Here is a 21,988-nt window from a genome sequence, read left to right as displayed (position 1 = left end):
CTCTTGACTCATGGTCCTTCCTCCGTCAATAGAACGAAATGTGAAGAAAAAAACATACTTGGCAGCGGTGGGATTCGAACCCACGCCTCCGAAGAGACTGGAGCCTTAATCCAGCGCCTTAGACCGCTCGGCCACGCTACCATTGTGATGAGTACACTACGTTTCACTGTATTGTATGACAGAAAAAAACGGTGTATGTTCATCATGTCAATGCAAACCGAACACGAAGATATTATTATGAATAACGACATGATTATATCAGACCGAATAAGTGCATTTACCGCCTTTCCCCACCAGTAACAACCCTAGAGTTGCAACAAGGTTCCGCCACAACGCACGGAACCACCAAAGAACACAACGGTATTAAGATTGTTTACAGAATCTACCTTGAACGCCTTGTTTTATATTAAGGGGGTTGGGCAACACATCTCTATGGGTCTTTCTTTACTGCATAAAATAAATGTTTTCTTGCTGCCTAACCCATCAATGATTCCTTCTCGTGGGCTTCCATTTTGAAGTCGAAGAGAAACAAATCTCTCTCGTCCTTTGTTTTTTTTAACTCTTGAAAGAACCCTTGATACATCCGGTTCCGTCCTGCGCCATTTTGATGAAACAGCGAGGGGACGAGCAGCCCTCGATCACCGAGAAGGATTTTACGGATTTAACTTGGAAGATTCCCCCGGATACACATCTTTAGATGTTCCACCGTGGAGATGGACGCGAACAGAAGAGGAACATTCGTGTGTTGACGCCCTAACTGATGGATTTTGAGAGATTGTTCGACGGCTAACTTTGTTAGCATTTTTAGCATAGCAAGTGTTGAGCAATGGACGTTAGCTATTGTTAGCGTTGAGGCAGCGTTAGCTAATCGCGAGGTGTAGCATGTTAGCCTTGGCGTTAGCTTAGTCGCCGTTCGAACATTTCAGCGGTAGATTGCGGCTCCAGCCATTATCCTTTGAAGTTTAACGGACTTTTCGCGCGGTTTTTGAGGACTTTTTTTTGTTTGTTGCTGTGGCCTCCGTAGCGTTGGTTTGACTTTGATAAATAAGGAACTGTTCCATGAAAGGCATAACATTACCACCAGGACTGCCGCGGAGGGAAGCCCAGGCCCACTGCTAGCTTCACTCGCGGGCTTGCAGCGTGGCGGCCCGGGCTTTCCACCAGGGACATTTCACGACGGACTTGGGCCTCACTTAAATCCCTTTCAGAGAATATTTGCCTCCCGCCACGTGGACTCTGTTGGATTCGATCGCACCCCGTCGTGTTTTATCGGACTTGAAAGAACTTCCGGAGGCTCGCGGCGCCGCTTAACGGGGCTCTGGCCTCGCACCCTCCACTATTTTTCTCCGGCGGTCAGAAGGACTCTGTCGCTGCTCTGCGACACGACCCCTTCCTCATTTGATTCCTCTCTTTGTCCACAGTGTTTCAGCGAATATATATATATATATAAAAAAGAAGGTTCACCCATTAAACGTCACCAGATTTAGCCTCCTGTGTTCAGTGTTGACGCTGTTGCCTTTTGTTATCATACCAGGCCTGTGTTTTTTTTTTTTTTCTCCTCCTCCTTTTTTCTCCCCCCTTGTGCTTGATTGACTGAAGTGCTTAGACCTGTAAACATGTCGTGTGTTCACTATAAGTTTTCTTCCAAACTGGACTACAACACAGTCACTTTCGATGGGCTGCACATCACCCTGAACGAGCTCAAGCGGCAGATCATGGGCCGGGAGCGGCTCAAGGCCACGGACTGCGACCTGCAGATCACCAATGCGCAGACTCGAGAAGGTACGTGATCAGCTGACTCATTGCAAGTGTGTGACGCGCACGGACACGCGCACATGTCATTCGTTATTTTTGGGTGTAAGTGAAAGACGGACATTTTAGCTTCGCCTGGTGCGTTCTGTGATGCGCCGCTTTGCAATGTAGGAGATTGTTTTGCTATCAATGAATCCGTCAGTGTTCTCCATCAATTATGTGGATTGTTTAGAAGGACCGAAACCGTTTTATATAAATGATTAGCTGTTAATAGTGAAGTCAGTTTTGTCCCGTTGCAAACAACAAATGAAGAAACTCATATTTTGTAATTCTAGCCTCTAAAATCTGAGTCTTTTTTTTTTTTTGATATTTCATTGACAAAGATCGTTTAAGAAATAATCATCAGATTGATTTATACTAAGAATGATCATCAGCTTCACCTCTTTATGTAATTCTGTAAGTTAGTAAAGGTTTGCTCTCCTTGTATAAGACTAGAAAAAACATAATCACATATGAGGAGCTGCATTAAATTTAGTTAAAACAATCAATTTTAAGAATGGCTGCAGAATGAGCTTGTCAACAAACTGTTTCCTCTCAATTCCATTCAATGTGTTAAACTAACAAGAATCTCTTAAGACTTATTTCAAAACTATGCAGTCTAATATTCTGGGCATCAGCTGCACAATCTATCAGGAAGTTCATAAAATATGTATATTTATGTCTATTGCTTATGTTTTCTCATGGCTTATGTTGAAATTGTGATTTGTAATACAGGTAAAACAAAAACACCATCTCCTGGTTAGGCTCTTAATAGATTAAACGATGAGACTTGTTGCATTACAAACCTGATTTACTGTAAATTTCACCAAAGGTCCATAAATGCCATATATTCTTCCAGATGAATTTCGTTATTGTTGTTAAGATGTCGTCCTGTCATACGTTTTTATTTGTTCTCTAATGATTGTTTCTCATGTTTTTACAGAATACACAGACGATGAAGCCCACATCCCCAAACACTCGTCCGTGATTGTGCGCCGCACTCCGCTGGGTGGAGTCAAACCAGCTGGCAGGACGTTCATTGTGTATGTATAAAGTTATTACTGGCACTATGATCGAGCAGTAAAATCACTAATGGTTTAAAGTAACGAGTAGATTTACATTTGGATTCCTGTTGCTGTCTTTGTATAATAGATCACAGGTCTTTTCTATAAGATGTTACACTTGGTTGGACATGATGTTTTGTACCTGACGGTTTCTGTTTGTCCCGTGTTTGTTTCTGCAGAGATCGTTCTGACACAGCTGTGGTGGGATCTTCCAGACCCGTATGTAATACAAACCCAAAAACAACACTCTGTCCTCCTCCTCCTCCTCCTCTCACCTCTCACTCTCTCCCCCTCTTTCTGGCTTTAGTCACCTTTCTCGAAAACATTCTGTCAACAACGACCGAGCTCTATGTATCTTCTGTTCACCTCGTGTGTTGGCTACATTTGTGTTGAGATCTCAACCTCTATGTGTTTATATGATGTCTTTTGGGGAGGGTTTCCTGGAGTCACCACAGCTAAAGGTAGTCAGTTGTTTCTCTCTCAAAAATGGTTTTCTGTTTTTTGGAATGAGCAGATTAAAGTTTGAAATTGTGGCTGAATGAGATGAGGTTGAGAGAAACAACAGACTAGCCACAATTGTTTGATTGCTCTGAACTGCCAATTGTTAAACTGTTGCCACTTTATAATTGACTGAGAGTTAATTCTAACTGTTAATGACTGTATTTCATATTGAAATGGTTCTGTAGCCTGCTTTGGGCCAGCCAATGTATTTTTTAAAAGGGGTTTGTAAAGGAAAACATGGTATTTTTGTATTGATAATAATTCATTGTCATTTTATTTTCTGTGATAATATTTTATTTATGTGGTTTAAGAACCCAGTGCATCACAGTGTGATCGAGATTGACTGTTATTAACTTTTGGTTATAATTACAAGACTTAAAAGTTGTGTGAGTGGAACAGACTGGCCAGTGATTTTTTTCATTTTGAAAGTTTACCCTGCTAAACTTTAAATATACTCAAATCTGTTGTTCAGTAACATCTACCAATGTCAATTGTTTTGTCTTGTACAATTTCACCATGAAGATGTTCTATTCTGCATTTAGTATGGACTGCACATAACCCTTTAATCTGAACGGCTCACAGATTTCATCATATTGAGTTGAATAATTCTAATTAATTTAAATGCTCAAGTGTCTATTAGTGTATTGTTTCAACTGTGGTTTGGGGGCATCAGCAAGAAGCTAGTTTGAATAAGTGAGGTGCTCAGACTTGGCCACTGACAAATATAATGTTGTGACATGATCACAAAGAACTATGGCACGTTATCAGTAAAGTAAACATCTTGTCAATCTTTGGAGGACTTCCTCGGTTGCTGCAGTGGGAAGTATATGGGTGTAGTGTGTCCTGTGAGCTGTAAGCTGCAGAACCTGTCAATAAAGTTGTTCAGCGGTTCAGTGTCAGAACCGCTCGCACCAGATCCCTGTGTGTTCCCTCCACAGCATTCTGCAATACCCAGTGTTTCCTCCGAGCCCCTGCAAATCATGACGGGACGACCCCACCTTGCCTGCTTGTTTATATACTTTAAGATATTTTTCACTAGAAAAGGGCAAAACAGCCTTATTGTCCGTGTGAGATTTAATTGTCTCCTGACCCACATTATAGAGACATCCCTTTCTTTCACCCTTCACTCTGTAGTGGTGCGATGGCAGCTTCAGGGAACAGTTTGAAGGAATACTTGACAGCTCTCATTAGTTAATTTTTCTTCTACTGGTACATTTTAAATCGACATTTGTGCATCGTCAACCATATTTGACACTTTAGGGGTTGCATTTTTTTTATAATTGAAAAAGCATGACACCACACTTTGTAGCTCATTAATTTACAGAAAGCAGTCTTAAAACTGTTTTTCGTGACAGTTTTTTAACAGTCATGACAGCCTCTTTTGACAAGCCAGTGCAAAAGCCTTAAAGTTCCGTGGCCGGGCAAAGGAAAACTGCACGCTCAAATTAAATGTCAAGTATTCCTCCCTCTTCTGACAGAGCAGGAGAGACTTTACGGTCTCTACGCAGGGATGTGCCAGTAGTGTACGTTTTGCTAATGAAGCCCAACTGGAGAGGTTTGATGCTCTTTGACATTACCATCGTTAAATGTTAAAGGCTGAGCATATAAGCAGGTGTAGACTATGCAAGTAGGTGTAGTGAAAGTTTGCTTTACTTGCTAAATGTTAACGCAGCTTAATTTTTATGCGGTTCAGTGGTTTTGCTGTGTTACAATCTCAAGTGTTTTTAATTTAGAATTTTTTGGACAAGGTCACGACAGAAAGTCCCGATGCTTGCTAGTTGCGCTAAAATTTTAATTTGACTTTTGTGTACAAGCTGTGTGAGAGTTATTTAACGGACATAAAACTCTCATATTTTTTTTTTGTAGATTACGTTCTTTGGGTAATTTCTTCATTTAACAATTTAAACCGTTAAAATATCTTCCATGTGAACAGCTCTTAAAAGACCTTGCCTGGATTATAACACGACGCTGTCATTAATCAGAGAGGTGAACATTGTGCACAAATTTGGGAATTCATGTTTGGGGTTATTTACGTCAACACTTTAAATGCTCATGCACTTTGAGCATTTGAACAACACCTTGATTTTGGTGCGAAGACGTAGATGGAAGCTGTATGGGACTGGACACAGATGTGGTGGGGGAACTGTCTTGGCTCTTCCCCTTTATATCGATTAGATATTATGTTAACACCTGTATTATCTGTACTTTGATTCTCCTGCAGACGGACTCTTCTCCTTCTATGTCCCTCGCCCAACTCGCCAAGGTAACGTCTCTGTACACGTTGGCTGTGCTGCGAGAAAATATCTCCTTAGTTGATTGGATATGTCCTTTTTAAATTTTTCTTGTGGCATTGACGTCATACTTTTGTCTTTTGCTCTGTCTATCATTACGTGTTTCAGACTGCTAACCTGGTTGACGCAAATGCATCAGAGGAAGACAAGATTAAAGCCATGATGTCTCAGTCCAACCATGAATATGACCCGATACAGTTAGTACCCACAATCACACCTTGTTCTTGCATTTGATTAAAGTCAGTTGTTTTTTTGTTCCATGTCTTATCAGGAATTGGTATTAAAAAAACGTTTGCTGCATGTGGTTTAAAAAAAGAACTTAATTTTTCTCTGTAGTTATTCCAAGAAGGCAGTTGGACCTCCACCCGCTCACTATACCTGCTATCGATGTGGAAAGGCTGGTCACTACATTAGGCAGTGCCCCATGCTGATGGTAATTATTATCACTAGAAGTGTTAGTTCTAAGAAAGTCAGTGATGTTTGATTTTGATTGGTTTTGATAACTTCTTTGTTGTTGTTTTAGGTCCAGGATAAGAGTGTGGAGCAGCCGAAGCCAGTGAGGATAAGTAAGGGCATTCCTCAGAGCTTCATGGTGAAAGCGGAGCCAGGCACCAAAGGAGCCATGTTAACCAGCACAGGAGAATATGCAATACCTGCAATAGATGCGTATGTGTCAATTAAGGATACTCACAAATACACACTATTTACCTCCTCATGCAACTAAACATACTTATTTAAGTACATTAACTAGTGTCATATTTGTCGTTTTGTGTCCGTGTCTTCAAATGGATACAGGTTTATCACTGTGGCTTACTTTTGTGTTTATACAGGGAAGCATATGCACAAGGAAAGAAGGAGCGCCCTCCCTTTGTTCCACATGACCAGTCGTCATCCGAGGACGATACGGACCCAATCCCCGATGAACTCCTGTGTCCAGTCTGCAACGACCTGATGACGGACGCCGTCGTTATACCCTGCTGCGGAAACAGCTACTGCGACGACTGTGAGTTCTTACTTGTGTCGTGCTTTCGTATTAAACAAGCCTTGGTTTGAAAATTAAAAAAAATAGTGTTCTCCACTCTGTGTTGGTACAGATTCAAGCTGTGTGAAATGTACTTTGAAAATCAATGTACATTAGGCAGGTTTAGGGGAATTTCTTTGCATCCGAAACATTCATTATTGTGAGTGAAAAGACTTGATCAGTGTTAATTTGTTGGTCAAATAAACGTCAGCTTACAACTAACTAGGGACTGTTTATTTTCCAGGTATACGGACGGCCTTGTTGGACTCAGAGGAGCACATCTGCTTCACATGCAAACAGTCAGACGTTTCCCCTGATAATCTCATTGCCAACAAGTTTCTTCGACAGGTAACCCCTTCAAATCCCTGCTTCTTGATGCATGTCATATGCGTTTGATCAGAACGGAATGTTTTTTGGCTTGTTGCTCTCAAAGCAAAACTGAAAGTTTAGTTTTAAATTGTGTATCATCTGTTGTTCCCTCGTGTAGGCCGTGAACAACTTTAAGAATGAAACGGGATACACCAAACATGCACGGAAAGCGGTCCAACATGCAGCCCTGCCACCGCCGCGCCCTCAGTTGGCCCGACCTCTGCACTCAAGACAGCAGGACCCTCTGCTGGCTAATGTTACTCACCCACCCCCTACAAGTGTACCCACCGCTGCACCTCCAGCACCGATCCAGCCCCCTGCACCTACTCCCACTCCTCCCGCTGCTGCCGCTTCTTCTCCTCCCACTCCTCCTCAAGCGGCTGCTGTGGAAGATCGAGAGGCTTCACCGGCCCCTGCACCCCTTGCCGACCACCATTCTCCTATGCACTCCACCAGCCAGGGTGAACCACCCCCGCCTGGGTAAATTCAGTCTTAGATACTCTGTACACATACACAAAACCACATACTCAACACGTGACCTTTTGAAGTGATTTCCACTCATCATATTGTGTGTCTGATCGTTTGTTTTCAGTGAAACCGATCCAGAACCCACTGTGAAACCAGTCTCAGAAGCCCCCTCAGAAAGACGATCAGGGGTGAGTGTGCCCGGATCACCTGATAATGGTTTATCTGTTCGCTTCTCTTAAGTCACAGACTCAATTAGGTGCATTTTTACCTCAGACCTGCAATGTTGTCTGGAGGCAACTACATTTTATTCACCGTCTTCTTCCGCAGGGCTACCATTTAACCGTTATTGGCCATCCGCCACCTCCAAGGCCGCCTCATCCATCAGGTAAGAGCTTCAATTGAGATTGTTTAAAAGAGGGTTAAGGGAGCTTGAAGGAAAGACATTCAGCAGCTAACTAAACTGTGTTTCTGCTCTATTAGGTCACCAGCTGCGGCCCCAACACTCTCACAGAGGGGGAGGCCGACACTGGGAGAGGTAAGACCCGTCGCTGGGACAATCTGAACTATTAAAAAATTGTATTCCCGTATGGAAGTCTCACAATGATTTGTGTTTCTCTCTTTGAACCAGATCCTTCAGAGGTAGAGGGGACCACCCCCCTGCCCACCTTCATTCAGCGCCCCTTCCTGCACCTATTCCTCCAGTATTCCCATCTCCGTCTCTGTACCCACCCCCACCACAGCCCTACCCCCCTCTGTACACCTCTGGCCCAGGCCTCATCCCCCCTCCTCCACTTGGTTACCAGCCCCAGCCTCTTTATGGCCATGGACCACCAGGGCTCAACCCTCCTTGGGTTGCCCCTGGTACCCAGCCCCCTTTAGCCCATCTTGCACCCTCCCTATCTCAGCCGCCTCTCTCGAAGGAAGATTTCTACAGACAGCGGCTCAGGCAGGATGGGTGAGTTGTCTTTTTTTGTTAAAGAGTATTCCAAGGGCTACAGCAAATGCAATTGTGGGTATTTAGTATGACTGGAAGTACTGGAGTATTTTTTTGATAGTTTCAGTGTTCTTGTCTTTGTATCCACAGACCTACATCCAAACTGGATGAATTCACTAAAGACTTCCACAAAGAGCTCATGAAGTACAGAAATCCACCGAAGAGGCGAAGACCGTCTTATTCAAGGTAACTTCATGAAGAGGTCCAAATTGGCTTTAGTGATTACATTAATTATATGCATAATCATTCAAGCCATTTGGTGCATTTATTACTTATTTTACTGTCTTTCTCCCTTGGTTTCCTTATGTTCCTCTCAACTATTTCCTTTTCTAGGTCCCGGTCATACAGTCGCTCTCCATTTAGCCGTTCTCCTTACTCTCGCTCCAGATCAAGATCCAGAACCCGGTCCAGGTCTTACTCTTATTCCCCAAGCCGCTCCCGTTCCCGTTCGCGCTCCCATGGCCGGTCTTATCCCCGCTCCCCCTATTCCAGACGCAATGGACGCAGTTATGGACGCTCACGGACAAGGTCCCGCTCCCGCTCAAGGTCGTATGGGTATCGTCGGTCCGGCTCACCTCGGTCTCCTCCTGCCTTTCGGCCCGGAGGCTGGGAGGGACCTGAAGGAGCAGGACCCTTCAGGTCTAGGTCACGCTCCCCTGGTGCCTTCCGCAACCGGAGCCCTGGTGGACGGAAGCCCCCTCCTCGGGAGCTACCGCCATATGAACTAAAAGGACTAAGTCCTGGAGGCCATGAGCGCTGGGAGAGGGAAAGGTATCGACTGTGGGAAAAGGAGTACACCGACTGGTACAACAAATACTACAAAGACTATGACAACCAACATCCGTCACTACATCACAGAGGTCGTGGCAGCAGAGACAGGGAGCGAGATAGAATGTCCCCATTACACAGAGATTACTCCCCTCAGGGAAGAGGAAGAAGAGGCAGAGAAGAGAGGGGTGCTCCCTCTCACCATCCCCCATCCTCTTCCTCATCGGGGAACAAGTCCAGTTCTAAAGTCCTTAAAACAAAGAAATTAAAAAAGAAGAAGAACGGGGATGAACCCGAGCCATCGCATCAGTCTGACAGAGGCGATGCTACTCCTGTCAGAGATGAACCCATGGACGAAATCCCCTCGCTCACTAAAACGCCTCCCACCTCCTCAAAACCTCCATCTGTTGCCGGAGCTGCTAAATCTCCAGCTTCAAAAAGTGCTGCTGCACCTACTAAGCCCCCGACCAAGGCCACGTCAAAGACCACATCGCAGTCTGACAAAACGAAGAAAGATAAGGGTCAGAAGGTCAAAGCCAAAGTGAGGACGGAGGCTGTGAAGCCAAAGAGCGAAAAGGTGAAGAAAAAGACGGAAGGAGTGGTCGTCAAAAAGAGAGACTCCTCATCCTCCTCCTCCTCTGCCGCTAAATCGTTAAAGCCGGTCAAAGCCAAGCCAGAAGATGCTGTGAACTCAACAACCCCTAAAAAGGAAAAGAGTAAAAGCTCTGCAGTGAGGCCTCCCCTGCTTAAGACCCCTCCCCTGTCCTCCCAGAGCCTGCCTCTACCTCATCCTTCGCTTCACGACAGCCATCGACTCAGCCACGATATGCGAGGGAGAAGAGATCTCCCGCTGAGTGGTGGTCCCTTTCACATGGCTCATCAACATCAACATCAACTCCCGCTCCTCCATCGACCTCTCTCCCCGGTGGACAGTCGGAGGAGGATGGGAGAGGAGGGCCGCTCTTTACTCGGACCTCCTCCTGGAAAGCTTCGGAGGATAGATGGGCTTGGGTCTCACCAGCCCCCTCTCCACAGACTCCCACTCTCCTCAGACAGACCCGGTCTTCTTCCCATACCAGGGAGCCGCGAGATGGGCCGAGGAGACGCCGATCGAGGAACCATCAGGCCTCTAATGGACCTACCGGTGGGTTTAATAATCGAGGAGTTATATTTTTTAGATGGAAATGACTTATATTCGCTGTTTAATAAATAGACTTGCATCTGCTTGGAACTTCATTAAACTTATTAACATTAAATGGGAGAAACCAGAGCTTCTGATTTAGTCTCCTTAACCTTTTGTTTGTGTTTTTGTCCAATTCCAGATGCCACTTGCCCAGAGGAGGATCAAGTTGAACAGGGATCTGGGGAGAAGGGGCAGCACTGAGACGGCTGTTTTAGACCGAGCGCCAATGGGTCCTGAGAAGACGGCGTCCACCTCAGACCGGTCGGCCGCCTCTAACATTTCTGACGGAGACAGATCCAGCTGTACAACAGAAAGCGCCGGGAGAAAGGAGCGGTCTGCATCTGCGGAGAGGAGAGCAGCGTTTAGAGAAAGACCCGGGAGTGCCGGAGAGAGACCGCAGGCCTCTGACCGAGAGCAGGACAGACCCTCAGGACTGGACAGAGAGCGAGACAGAGCTTCTGGGTCAGACAGGGACCGAGGTCTTGGTTCAGACCGAGAGAGGGACAGGGCCTCGGGGTCTAGCTCACAAAAAGTAGCAGTTACAGAGAGGGACGCTGATGGAGAGAGGTCAGTGCGGACTGAACGAAAGAGCTCCATTGGTGGAGGAGGAGGAGGGAGGTCCGTCTGTCTCGATAAAGTGACCATTGGCGAGAAATCAGCTGTGACCAGGACACCGACAGACCACCAGGAGAAACCAAGCGTGTCCTCCAAGGAGAGAGGTGAAGGTTCAGAGAGAGCTGCTAAATCTGACAGGTCGGTTTCTCTCCTGCTCGTTGAACCACCACCATCCATATCCACGAACGAAAAAAAACATTCAAGTGGCATCTGTAAAACACATCTGTAATATGTGAAATTGAATTCTCTTTATTTCCCAGGAGTGTGTCCAAAGACAGAACAGAGAGGAGTGCAACAGAGAGGAGTGCAACAGAGAGGAGTGTCCCCTCGGAAGAGAAACCAGCTGCAGCAGCGAAAGAAGGTAATTGGAATCTCTGTAAAAGTGAGCGCGTGTGTGAAAAGATTATAACTTTGATTGTGTCTCGTGCCATCTAATTATGTGTTGATTAAACCCGTGTTACCATTACTTACATCCCCGTTTCTTCCAGCAGTGAAAGATGGTGAGTGCTCGGTTGTGAAGAGCAAACCCAAGATCAGCCGAAAGGTTCTGGCGAGCCACAGCTCGACGAGCTCCACCAGGTGAGTCTGCCGCTTGTAGACTATGAGATTTTTTTCGTCTTTAATATTTTACCTTGCTTGATGTATAATATAATTATAATGGATATAATATTTTAATTACCTAGCGAAGTTCAGAGCAGAGACTAGTGTTGCTTGGAAATGTTTGGGTCCAGTTCATTTTCTGTTCTGCCTCTTAGCATGTCAGGAAATAAACTAGGATATAAATTTGAACCTGAGAAATTTATAGTTGGTTATTAGTGGTAACGAAAACCACCACTAGCAACAATAGTTTGTAACCTCTCATGTTTTAGGCAACTTAAGAAACTGTGTTGTGCAGCTGCTGCTGTTTGGACTATCTTTAAAGGAACAGTTCAGCGTTTAGGTTTTTGGTAAATGGCATCTATATTTTTTTCTACATTAAAATCTAGAACCGTCTATTTACATTTGGGGAACGTTTAAGGGGCCAGTATACTGGCTGAATAGCTTCTAAAAGCTGATCCTCACAGCTTTCTGATGTTGGATTAAGCCATAAATATATAATAATAATAAGCAATCCAGCATTCACACCCAGTTCACGTTGTGCTTGGTCAGCTCAGCTGAGAATCAAGTCAGGTATTTGAACATCTCTCTCAGCTCCTTTCTTCATTTATTACACAGCTATTTTCTTCACTTTTCATATCCGAAACTCATACTACATCCCACCCTTCTGTGACGGACAGCTTTTTACCTTGGGGCACCTTGGAAGTCGTTCTGATGGAGTGTTCCCTGGCCCTAAGCCTTCCTATCTTTAGAAATGGAGATTGACAGTAAATGAGTTGGCACATAGAGATCAATTATTAAACCATTTTGAAAGTAAATAGGCAAAAATTCCTTAGTTTCCTTAGTGAGGAAAAGCAGCAATGTGATGATTTTCTGCTTTTCTTTGTCTGATAATTTCAATTAATGAATCAATTAATCTAGAGAATAATCACAAGATTAATTGATAATGAAAATTATTAATTGCAGTCATTGAAAAAAAAAAACATTTTTTGTAACAAAGTATGTTTATATTCCTTAACTCCAGGTTTCGAAAATAGAATCATTATGGTATTTTTACCATAAATACATCCCTCAATCACCGTTAAATATTTTTCCTTTTCTCCTCAACATCAGGTCATCAGAGCCAAAGCGAAGCTCAGAGAAAGACCAGAAGAGCGTTCCTTCTAAACCTGCAGAGCTGCCACCGTCCAGCCCCGTGATCAGCCGCGGCCGCAGCCCAAGTGTCAGCCCGGTGGCCAGCCTCGTCAGGGAGGAGCCACTCATTCAGCCACCTCCTCGCTCCAAGTGGGAGAGAGAGGATGACGAAGAGGGGCAGGAAAATGGAGTGAGTGCACCCAAGGAGCCCTCACCCCTGCCTCAGAGGACCCGAGGAAGAGAGGGGCCGACTGAGGCACCTAAACCTGTCAAGAGCGAAGGCCGGGATTCCTCAAGGGAGGAGAAAAGAGGAGGAGGAGGAGGAGGAGGAGGAGTAGTAGTGAGGGAGGAGAAGAAAATGAGAGCACCAAGGGAAGAGGGAAAGGTTGGCAGGGGGGCACCGGCAAATTCTGACAAACCAACCAAAACAAAAATGGTGAGGGAGGAAGGGAGAGCGGTGAGAGAGGAAGGGAGATCTGCAGCGAGAGAGGAGGCGAGAGGAGTGACAGGGAAGGAGGAGAGAGGTGGAGGATGCCGAGATGAGAGTCGTGGCCCGGAGCCCAGGAGACAACGGCTGTGTTCTGACCTGGGCCGGGAGACGGACGAGGCCGCGTTCGTGCCAGACTACAGCGAAGGCGAAGGCTCCGAGCCGGAGAGAGGAAGGAGCGGCAGCGGCAGCCCGTCCGCCAGCCAGGCTTCCGGCAGCCCCACCCAGAGCAACCCCAGCGACTCGGCAACCGCCGCCGACAAGAAGAAGAAGAAACACAAGAAACATAAGAAACACAAGAAGCACAAGAAGCACAGCAGTCAGGAAAAGGGAGAACATAAGGATCACAAGCACAAGCACAAGAAAAAGAAACACAAAAAGAACAAAGACAAGGATGCGGAGGAAGAGGAGGAGAAGACGGAGAAAGTGGAAGAGGAGGCTCCGTGCTAACGGGGCGAAGCAAAGTCCGCTGGACAAGATTTGAAAACCTCCTCCTGAATAAGGAGCGTAGGACTTTGTCCATGGCACTGATGGAGGGGCTTTGTCTCTTTGTCCCTGCAGCTTTCCAAACCTCCACGGCTCTTTGTTGTGTCTGGACTGCTGCAGCAAGAGGCACTGCTCAGGCTTCTGTAATGTTTTTTTTTACGGGAACCTCTGTGGTGACCCTGGGTCAAAATAAAAAACCCAGGAGCGATTTTGTGCTGCACTATTGTGATCAACCAACCAGAGGACGTGGTGATGATGGTAATGACCGATCACACTGCAGTGAATCTAAATTAAAGGAGTAACAAACTGTACTCAGGGATGTGATTGCCTCTTTGCGGAGGAGGAATTGTCGTTTCTCTGCCTCCGATTAATTTGTAAATAGAGATTAATTGTTGCTTCACATAATAATTTTTCCTCCCGTTTGTTTTGCGCACCGCCCAGTACTGCTCAAGGCTTGAATACTGGAGAACCTTCAGTGTGACGCTGTTGTAAGCTCTTTTTGATGAACCGCACTAGCAGTTTGCATGTTTTAGCACATTAACCTGAGTACAAACTGTAAACCTTCCTTTACTGCTAACCACTTTCAATGTTGGTTCATCTCTTTATTTGTGCAACAATATTCTTTTCAGTCATTTCATTCTCGGATATCTTAAGAAATGTTCCTACCACACTTGACATCTATCTGGGGGATTGTGAAACTCTTGGTTAGCAGTAAAGTATGTATGTGATTTAATGGGCTAACATTTGCAAAATTCACCAGTATTTTTTCTTTAACTTAAAGCAGACCTCGACGCGTTCGTGCTTCACTGGATTGTGTAAATCTAGGGTGTGTTATTATGTAAAATCAGTCTGCATGTTTTATGTTCCAGAGGTGCAGTAGCTGTCTTATCACGTTAATGTGAGCGAGTGAATGTGTGATGGTTTGAAAGTGAATCGGGAGAAACTGGGGGACTGATGTTCTTATAAATGAGTTGTTCCTTCTTTTTTTTTTAATAAAAAAGTTTTGACTTGATGAAAACTACTCCACTTGTGTATTATTTGAACTCGCCACACAAATGAAGACATTGGGTCTTTAAATGGTACATTAACATCTTCCAGGTTCAGTTGATCAGAACTTTTGAAGATCATCGACTTGAAGATCATAGTGCCAAAATAAATATTGTTTTTTCAGATTCCTGTAAAAACATGTTTGTTTTTTTATTTTGGAAATTAAGCGTTTGCCATACAGCAGTCGTGACGCAGAGACGGACGGACAATTACAGGAGAACCATAATCATAATCCTGAAATCTTGATGCATCATGCGCTCCAGTCTCTTTTACAAGTATATTATGTTCTCACAAAGGGCGAGACAAACACCTCAAATCTGAGTCTTTATCCAGAAACCAGAGTTCCTGAATTTCCGGCGATTTATTTGTAGATCATCTTATTAGTTTCCTCTGATTTTTGGGGCTCCTTTTGTTCCTCTGAGTTCCCACCGTCTGACGGTGTGCAGGCACAGGTGCATTGCTGTAATATCAATTTATTCATTTATGTATTTGGGTTAAAGTCACAAAACTTGTTTTATTAAAAGGATGAATAGATAGAAAGTTGAGTCACTCGCAGCCTTTTTCTCATTTCAAATTCAGCATACATTTCTCTTTAATAATGTACATCATTATAAGATGAAAAGAGTTTTGTTCACTATAGCGGGGTTGAAGAGTGGTCGGCTGATGACGTTTCAGCCAGAAGAAAAATAATACTGATTTCACTCAAGTCGTATCAACAACAGTTTTAAATAGAATAACAGCAACGTCGACATTGTGACTAAACCTTCTTAAATGTTTTAATTATGTTCTTTTCATTTGCTTCCAGAAGCCCAAAGAATGAGTGCGATGGATATATAAGCAACACAGACACACCACAGCTTTCCGTGACAGGAGAACAAAGATGTACTGCATCACATGGAGAATCTGATCTATTTGTAAGTAACTCGATTTTTCGGAAACAATGAATTATGTCGTCACAAGCAGATTTCTGTGTGCACACTTGAGAGTTTCAGGCTCTTTGACGGCTTATTTCTCTTACAAACAGTGCAAAAGTCAAACGTCCCAGGAGGAAACATGTGCAGTGAGACAGACTGAACACTGTGTGGCGCCGTAAGTCCTCAAACTTTTAACACTGGAGGGCAACAGTAAAAATCTCCCCTCTCGTATGCTTCAGCCTCCAAAACACAACCCCACTTGCGAGTGCCTCCCTCCCTCCCAGAGCACACAGCAATAATCTTCTGTGTGTGTGTGTGTGTGTGTGTGTGTGTGTGTGTGTGTGTGTGTGTGTGTGGGTGTGGGTGTGGTAAGTGTGTGTGCCCAGTCAGAGGGATGGCGTGACTGGTGGATCACAGAGGAAACGGGCTGAAGGCAGGAGATGGGTTCACAGACGGGTTGAGGGAACGCTGAGACACAAGAGAGCAGCAGATGTATTTTTCCTCAAACAGAAAAACATAAAAGGCACATGCTCAGCTTAGTGCATGCTTTGTGTGTGTGTGTATGTTTGTATATATAGGGTCATTCTTAATGGACTCAGAGATCACTGAGACCATTAGAGAAGATTAATATATTGTTTTAACCCCTACCCAGATTATTATCATCACAACTCATTATTCCTCTCATCCAGCATGGTTCACTCTGCATGTGTGTGTGTGTGTGTGTGTGTGTGTGTGTGTGCGTGTGTGTGCGTGTGCGCCTGTGTCCACACGTGTGTCCACACGTGTGTACGCATGTGCACCTGCTATCAGCCTGTATGTTTGTGTGCGAGCTTGTGTTTATGTCTCACAAGCACCATTTCCCATCATCAAGGCCAAAGGTTGCTAAGCAACTTCACTTCTGCCGATTGCCAGAAAAGATGCCTCTCCTCTGACCCGCTCACAAACCAAACTCCCTCCTCTCCCCTGTCATTGATGTGGCGGCGGAGGGAAGACGCTTGCCTGCGTGTGCCTCATTGACTGTGCATTTGTGTGGACCAATGTGCATTTGTGCTCGCAAACATGGTGAAGGAAAAAAGACAAGAGAGAGAAAGAGAGGGAGGAGAGTGGGATGTGGAAATGTATTGTCTGACAGATTTACAGATTCCTCGAGCTAATAACGAGGATGAGTCAGTTATGTTTCTGCATGCCAGATTCTTTCCAGTGCTTTGCCCTAAAATACAGCAAAATATCTGAGCATGAACACTCTATTACGCAGATAAATAATAGAAAAGTTAATGAAGTCTTTCATTTGTGACTCTGACTTTTTTCCATGCGAAACTCTTACTGTGATTACAAATGCTTTGGAATTCACACAGCAAATTATAGTGTAAATATTTCATACCTAGTGCATATTTGATCATGGCAAAAGACACTTATGGTTATCTATCAAGGGACACACGTCGGTGTGAAGATGAGAACAAGAGAGGTTGGGTAACAACTATGTGTTTGAGAGGGACTGAAAAATTACATCTTATGTTTTCAAATTACAATGTACAAATTCAATAATTGTGGGGTATGGAAATATTGTCACCGGCTTACAACACATAAGGCCACCATTTATATCAATGAGTGCAGACTAAATACTGTTAAACAACTTGCTGCAATTCCGTGACCATAATGTTTATCAGGAACTCTCCACAAAAGTATATATATAAAAAATAAAACCGAACATTAGAACCTGTTTAGCAGGTATCATGTTTACGATGTTCGTTCAACATGTTGGCATTTTGACATTTGATAATTAGCTCTAAAAGGAGTTCAGCTGATAAGGATGTAATTAGTTTTTCTCAGGTATTTACCGACAAATTACATAGTATTAGACAAACAGATATTTAGACTTGACAAATGAAGGCATTGCCAGACTTATCACAAATCATATTACGTGGTGATCCCTCCTGTAGTTGTTGAGACATTTCACTTTAAACCACTTATTATGATACTTCAGCCTGGACAAAAAAAAGTGAACCAACTGATCCCGAAACAACATGACACCCAGGAAATATCACAATCCCTTATTCAAAAACATATATTTTTGTCACTTGTTGCTTCCTTGTTTACTTTGCTTCACCAGAGTCTCAATACTTTGGCTTCTCCCCTTAATAAACATTAATTACCCATAAGTATATTATTGATAATTCATGATGATTAAATGTCATTTGTGAGCTGTATCCTTAGGATACGCCAGAAAATGCTTATTGCAGTGTAGTTAAACATTCAAGTAAAGAGAAGACAGATTTACAGACAACAGAAGACACATAATTAATAACTGTTGTGTCCTTTGTCCCCCTGCTCTGAAAACTGAAACTTTAAACAGTAGACATTGATACCACTGACCAAGGAGCTGTGTGTGTGTGTGTGTGTGTGTGTGTGTGTGTGTGTGCGTGTGTGTGTGTGTGCGTGCGTGTGCGTGCGTGCGTGCGCGCGCGTGTGTGTGTGTGTGCGTGTGTGCCTGCGTGCACGTGTGCGTGTGCGCGCGCGCGCGAGAGAGAGAGAGAGAGAGAGAGAGAGAGAGAGAGAGAGAGAGAGAGAGAGAGAGAGAGAGCACACATCCATGTGTGCCCTGTTAACCTCTTTGTGTACTTCTACTGTAACCAGGTCAAGTAAAGCAGTCGGCAGGCTCAGTGTCACTCTGCTCATGTGTTTCGGCACATGTGCATGTAACGGCGAGTGTGTACTCACACTCTGTATCAGGATGTGCCCTCAGGTGGTTGTCATGGCGATTTCAACGATGGATCAGTATTATTGATCTGTAATCGAATTCCCACAGTGTGTGCGTGCGTATTCGTGACAATGATGTGGGATGAAAGACTTCCCCATATACAGTATAATGTTATTTGATGGTCACCATGGAAACACACCCCGAGGGGCTCCCTACCACACACTGATACTACTGTTTGGCCTAGATACCCACCCTCAACCAATAACATAGGCAACGTATTTCTGTGTGTGTGTGTGTGTGTGTGTGTGTGTGTGTGTGTGTGTGTGTGTGTGTGTGTGTGTGTGTGTGTGTGTGTGTGTGTGTGTGTGTTTCAGTGTTTCAGTGACTAATGTGACTAGTGTTCAAACCAGCGTATGAACACACCACAGTGACAGAGCCGAGGTAAAAAATGCATGAAATGATTCCGTGGAGCAGAAAGAGTCTTGCGCGAGTTACACGAGACAGTAAGTGTGAGGAGGATGAGACGAGCTGGAAGGAGATGGCAAGCGAATGGGAGTGGGAGTGGAAACACATAGCCAGGGAGACCCAACAACAACCTATTACAGCCAACACACACACACACACACACACACACGGTACTCAGAGGCTGTCTACGGCGATCACCGGTTTTCCTCACAGGGAGAGGTCCGTGTGACTGTGGGTGTGATTGAATGTTGTCCTAGATATCTTGAAGCTGTTGGGGGATAGGATCGGGTATTGGACGGTGTTTCCCTGCTCTGAGAGAAAGTCTAATCTTTTTAGCCACACCAGTGGTGAGACAGTCTTGTAGGGCAGTCCGGCAGACTGCTGTCTATCTGTGTAGCAGTCCAACATCCACAATAATAATATCTGGATATGGCTAATATTTGATCAGAATCAGATTGACAATGGTGATCGTCTGACCTCTCATCTAGCGCCACCAACAGGTCACAAGGAAGGTGCTGCACCCACCCCTCTGTCATAGATTTTTCACTCTCTTCCAAAACATATTTCTATATGAGAAACTGACACCAAATCATCTTGATTGCCCCCCAGAGACTGGCTGCAGTGTAGATCACAATCCCAGCTTCTTACATGTTAGCAGTTAAAACATGGAACCAACTAAAAAGTCAAAGCACACGTTAAATCATTTTTTTCTCCAAAAGATGATTTCTGTGATTTGAGGTTGTTCCTATCACACGGGTGATATGTGTTCATGTTTGTGATAAGTTTGGTTTTAGTTGATGCTGTGAAAACAGGGTGAAACGTCTTGATTGACAGCAGAGGCTGACTCGCGATTGGTCAAGGTGACCAGCGTCAAGATGGCAGCGCCCATGTTTGGGATTTTGGCCTCATTTTTGTACAGTGGGAGGAAGTGGAGTAGCATTGTCCATCTTTATTTATGTCTAAGTCTATGCGTTGAACATATCAGTCTAAAATTGATTGAGTGGACTTGATACTCCTTAAACCATTTAGTGACTTCTTGTGTCCTGTGTGGATGCAATTTTATTTCTGTTTCTCCATTTAATCAGGTTTTTACTTAGTGTATTTGTTCTCATAACTGAAGACCAGATTCCCATCAACCTCGGATGTATTTTGAGTGTTTTGTATTTTTGGGTGATCTCAAATCTCATCATGAACTTCAGATGTTTCTGTGTATTTCAGTCTGAACATGTGGACAACGCCGAGCTGAGCCCGACAAGCTGGATCTGAGATGCGTGGAAATCCATCTTTGCAGGGGACAAATCATTTTCTTTTAGGGTATAACAACGTGGTTCTTCCTGCTGCACAATCAAACCAAATTTTAAACATCTTGGCCCATTTTGATCCAAGAATAGCCAATTTGCCCGTCTATTTTTGAATCCATTCAAATCTGTTTTCTAGCACATAATGAGCATTATAGCCTCCTGGAGCCACTACCGCGGGGCGCTGGTTTTCTGTCTAATGGAGTGTAAACATCAAACAAAACACCCCCGGAAAATCATTTGGAGGCCCTGTGTAAGTTTTATTAACAAGAGAGGAGTTAAGAGTGCTCCCTATAAGCTGTTTGCTCAGACCTACTGTATACTGTAGTTCTAATATTAGCTCCCAAAGTGGGAACCGGGGACTGCCAGGGCGCCGTTAGGGAATTTCCTGTAGCTCCCAGAAAAAAAAGAGCTGTAGTTGAGTTTCAGCTCTATTGCAAGAGATTCAGAATGCCTACTGTGCTTTTTTAAAAAAAAAAAAAATTATTAGTAGGCTATCCCCGCAGTCTCGTGAAATAAGACGTCTACGTCTTTTCTTTGACGAGAGCTCCTAAGAAACAATGTGGATATGTTTGAAATGAAATTAGATCACGGACCTTGTAGATTGAACTAGTCAACAATAAATCTACCTTCACCAGATGCAGCTTTAAAAAAAAAAAAAAAAGTACAGATAATGTGATTCAGTTATGACATATACTTTTCTTTTTAGGTTATTTAGATTTTATCCTCTGCGGGGGAAAAAAAAGGCTGCCTCATTATCTCCGTTCTCTGATTTTATATGAATTCAGTTCATGCAATGTCAGGTCACAGGATATTTTAACATAAGCATATTCAAACTTTAACTTGGAAGAACTGGCTTTCAGTCTTGAAACTGTCCAGTTGAAGGGCCAATACTTGAACGCACTTTATAGACTATACTCACGTATTGGCAATTTTCACTTTGTAGAGTAGTTTGTGAAAATAATGTAACTCTTGAGTGTGAAATTTCTGTCTGTCATGTCTTTGAATTTGTAAAGCTTTAGTTATTATATGCACATGGTTTCGTATGGCTGTTTAGAAAAAGGATTAAATGAATAATCTCTGCACAGTACATACTTTTACTTTTGATTAAACCTTTGCACTTCTATTCAAGTGACAATTTGAACGCAGGATTTGTGTTTTCTAACGGCTTAGGGTTATTTTTACATTGTTTTATTCTGTACTTTTACTCAAGCAGAGGATCTGTCTTCCGCCACTGTTATGGAAATGTTGTCTTATATTAAAGTATCAATCATTTGTATTTCCTTGTCGCGTGAAACCCAACTGTGAATAAGCTGATTTCAAGCTATTGTGATGGAGCTCTGCCACATTTTGGGGTTTAGTGAAGTGACACCCCTGCTGAGTGAGACTTGTAAAGCTTCAGCTCTTGTATGACGGCACCCTGTGCGTACACACACACACACACACACACACACACACACACACTGTCCAGGTCGCTGGCTGGTGAGATAACCGCCAGGCAGAGACAGAGACAGAGAGAGGGATGCTGGGATGGGGTGTCGTGTGAGGTGGAGGAGAGGGGACAAGTCACATGCTTTGACTCGCTCTGTCAGTGTCAAGTTGTCCTGTATTAAGAATAAACTCCAGTCAGAACTTTCAAAATAAAACTGTTACCGGAGAAGAGACGCTGACACATTATGTGTAGTGCCGTTCAGAGTTTTAGTTCTTCCTATTCACTCAGCATTAGTCTGTATGGTTGTTACTCAAGCCCTGGAAATGGCTCATCCATTTCCGGGGCTTGAGATACAACCAAGCAAA

General features: G+C 44.0%; 1 protein-coding gene and 1 non-coding gene across 4 annotated transcripts; one reads left to right on the top strand and one right to left on the bottom strand.

Annotated features, from left to right (window-relative positions):
* Nucleotides 1-59: 59 nt before the first annotated feature.
* On the bottom strand, nt 60-141 carry trnal-aag. Its single transcript has one exon. It is a non-coding gene; the product is annotated as a tRNA-Leu (tRNA).
* Nucleotides 142-585: 444 nt separating this feature from the next.
* LOC118312924 (E3 ubiquitin-protein ligase RBBP6) lies at nt 586-14,790 on the top strand. 3 transcript variants are annotated; one of them, XM_035638008.2, is made up of 20 exons: nt 586-1,782; nt 2,735-2,834; nt 3,035-3,074; nt 5,578-5,619; nt 5,756-5,844; nt 5,984-6,080; nt 6,171-6,313; nt 6,478-6,650; nt 6,913-7,016; nt 7,156-7,517; nt 7,630-7,693; nt 7,833-7,890; nt 7,986-8,040; nt 8,134-8,460; nt 8,590-8,685; nt 8,887-10,411; nt 10,590-11,203; nt 11,326-11,426; nt 11,554-11,644; nt 12,776-14,790. In XM_035638008.2, the coding sequence occupies exons 1-20, from the start codon at nt 1,617-1,619 to the stop codon at nt 13,731-13,733; spliced, it is 5,205 nt and encodes a 1,734-aa protein (XP_035493901.2). In that variant the 5' UTR covers nt 586-1,616; the 3' UTR covers nt 13,734-14,790. The 3 variants fall into 3 exon arrangements, with proteins under 3 accessions (XP_035493901.2, XP_035493900.2, XP_035493899.2); XM_035638007.2 differs by having other exon boundaries at nt 8,833-10,411; nt 11,557-11,644; XM_035638006.2 differs by having other exon boundaries at nt 8,833-10,411.
* Nucleotides 14,791-21,988: the final 7,198 nt, after the last annotated feature.

This window comes from Scophthalmus maximus, chromosome 8, assembly GCF_022379125.1.
Source record: "Scophthalmus maximus strain ysfricsl-2021 chromosome 8, ASM2237912v1, whole genome shotgun sequence".
In the NCBI taxonomy this organism is placed as follows: Eukaryota; Metazoa; Chordata; class Actinopteri; order Pleuronectiformes; family Scophthalmidae; genus Scophthalmus; species Scophthalmus maximus.
Note: the sequence above shows the minus strand (reverse complement) of the source record. Positions and strands in the feature narration are given on the sequence as shown.

Bases quoted from the DNA above. Each gene is read 5' to 3' on its own strand.
- LOC118312924 (XM_035638006.2), top strand. From the start codon at position 1,617: ATGTCGTGTGTTCACTATAAGTTTTCTTCCAAACTGGACTACAACACA. The intron at 8,461-8,589 runs GTGAGTTGTCTT...TTGTATCCACAG, and splicing joins CAGCGGCTCAGGCAGGATGG to ACCTACATCCAAACTGGATG. The intron at 11,645-12,775 runs GTGAGTCTGCCG...CCTCAACATCAG, and splicing joins AGCTCGACGAGCTCCACCAG to GTCATCAGAGCCAAAGCGAA.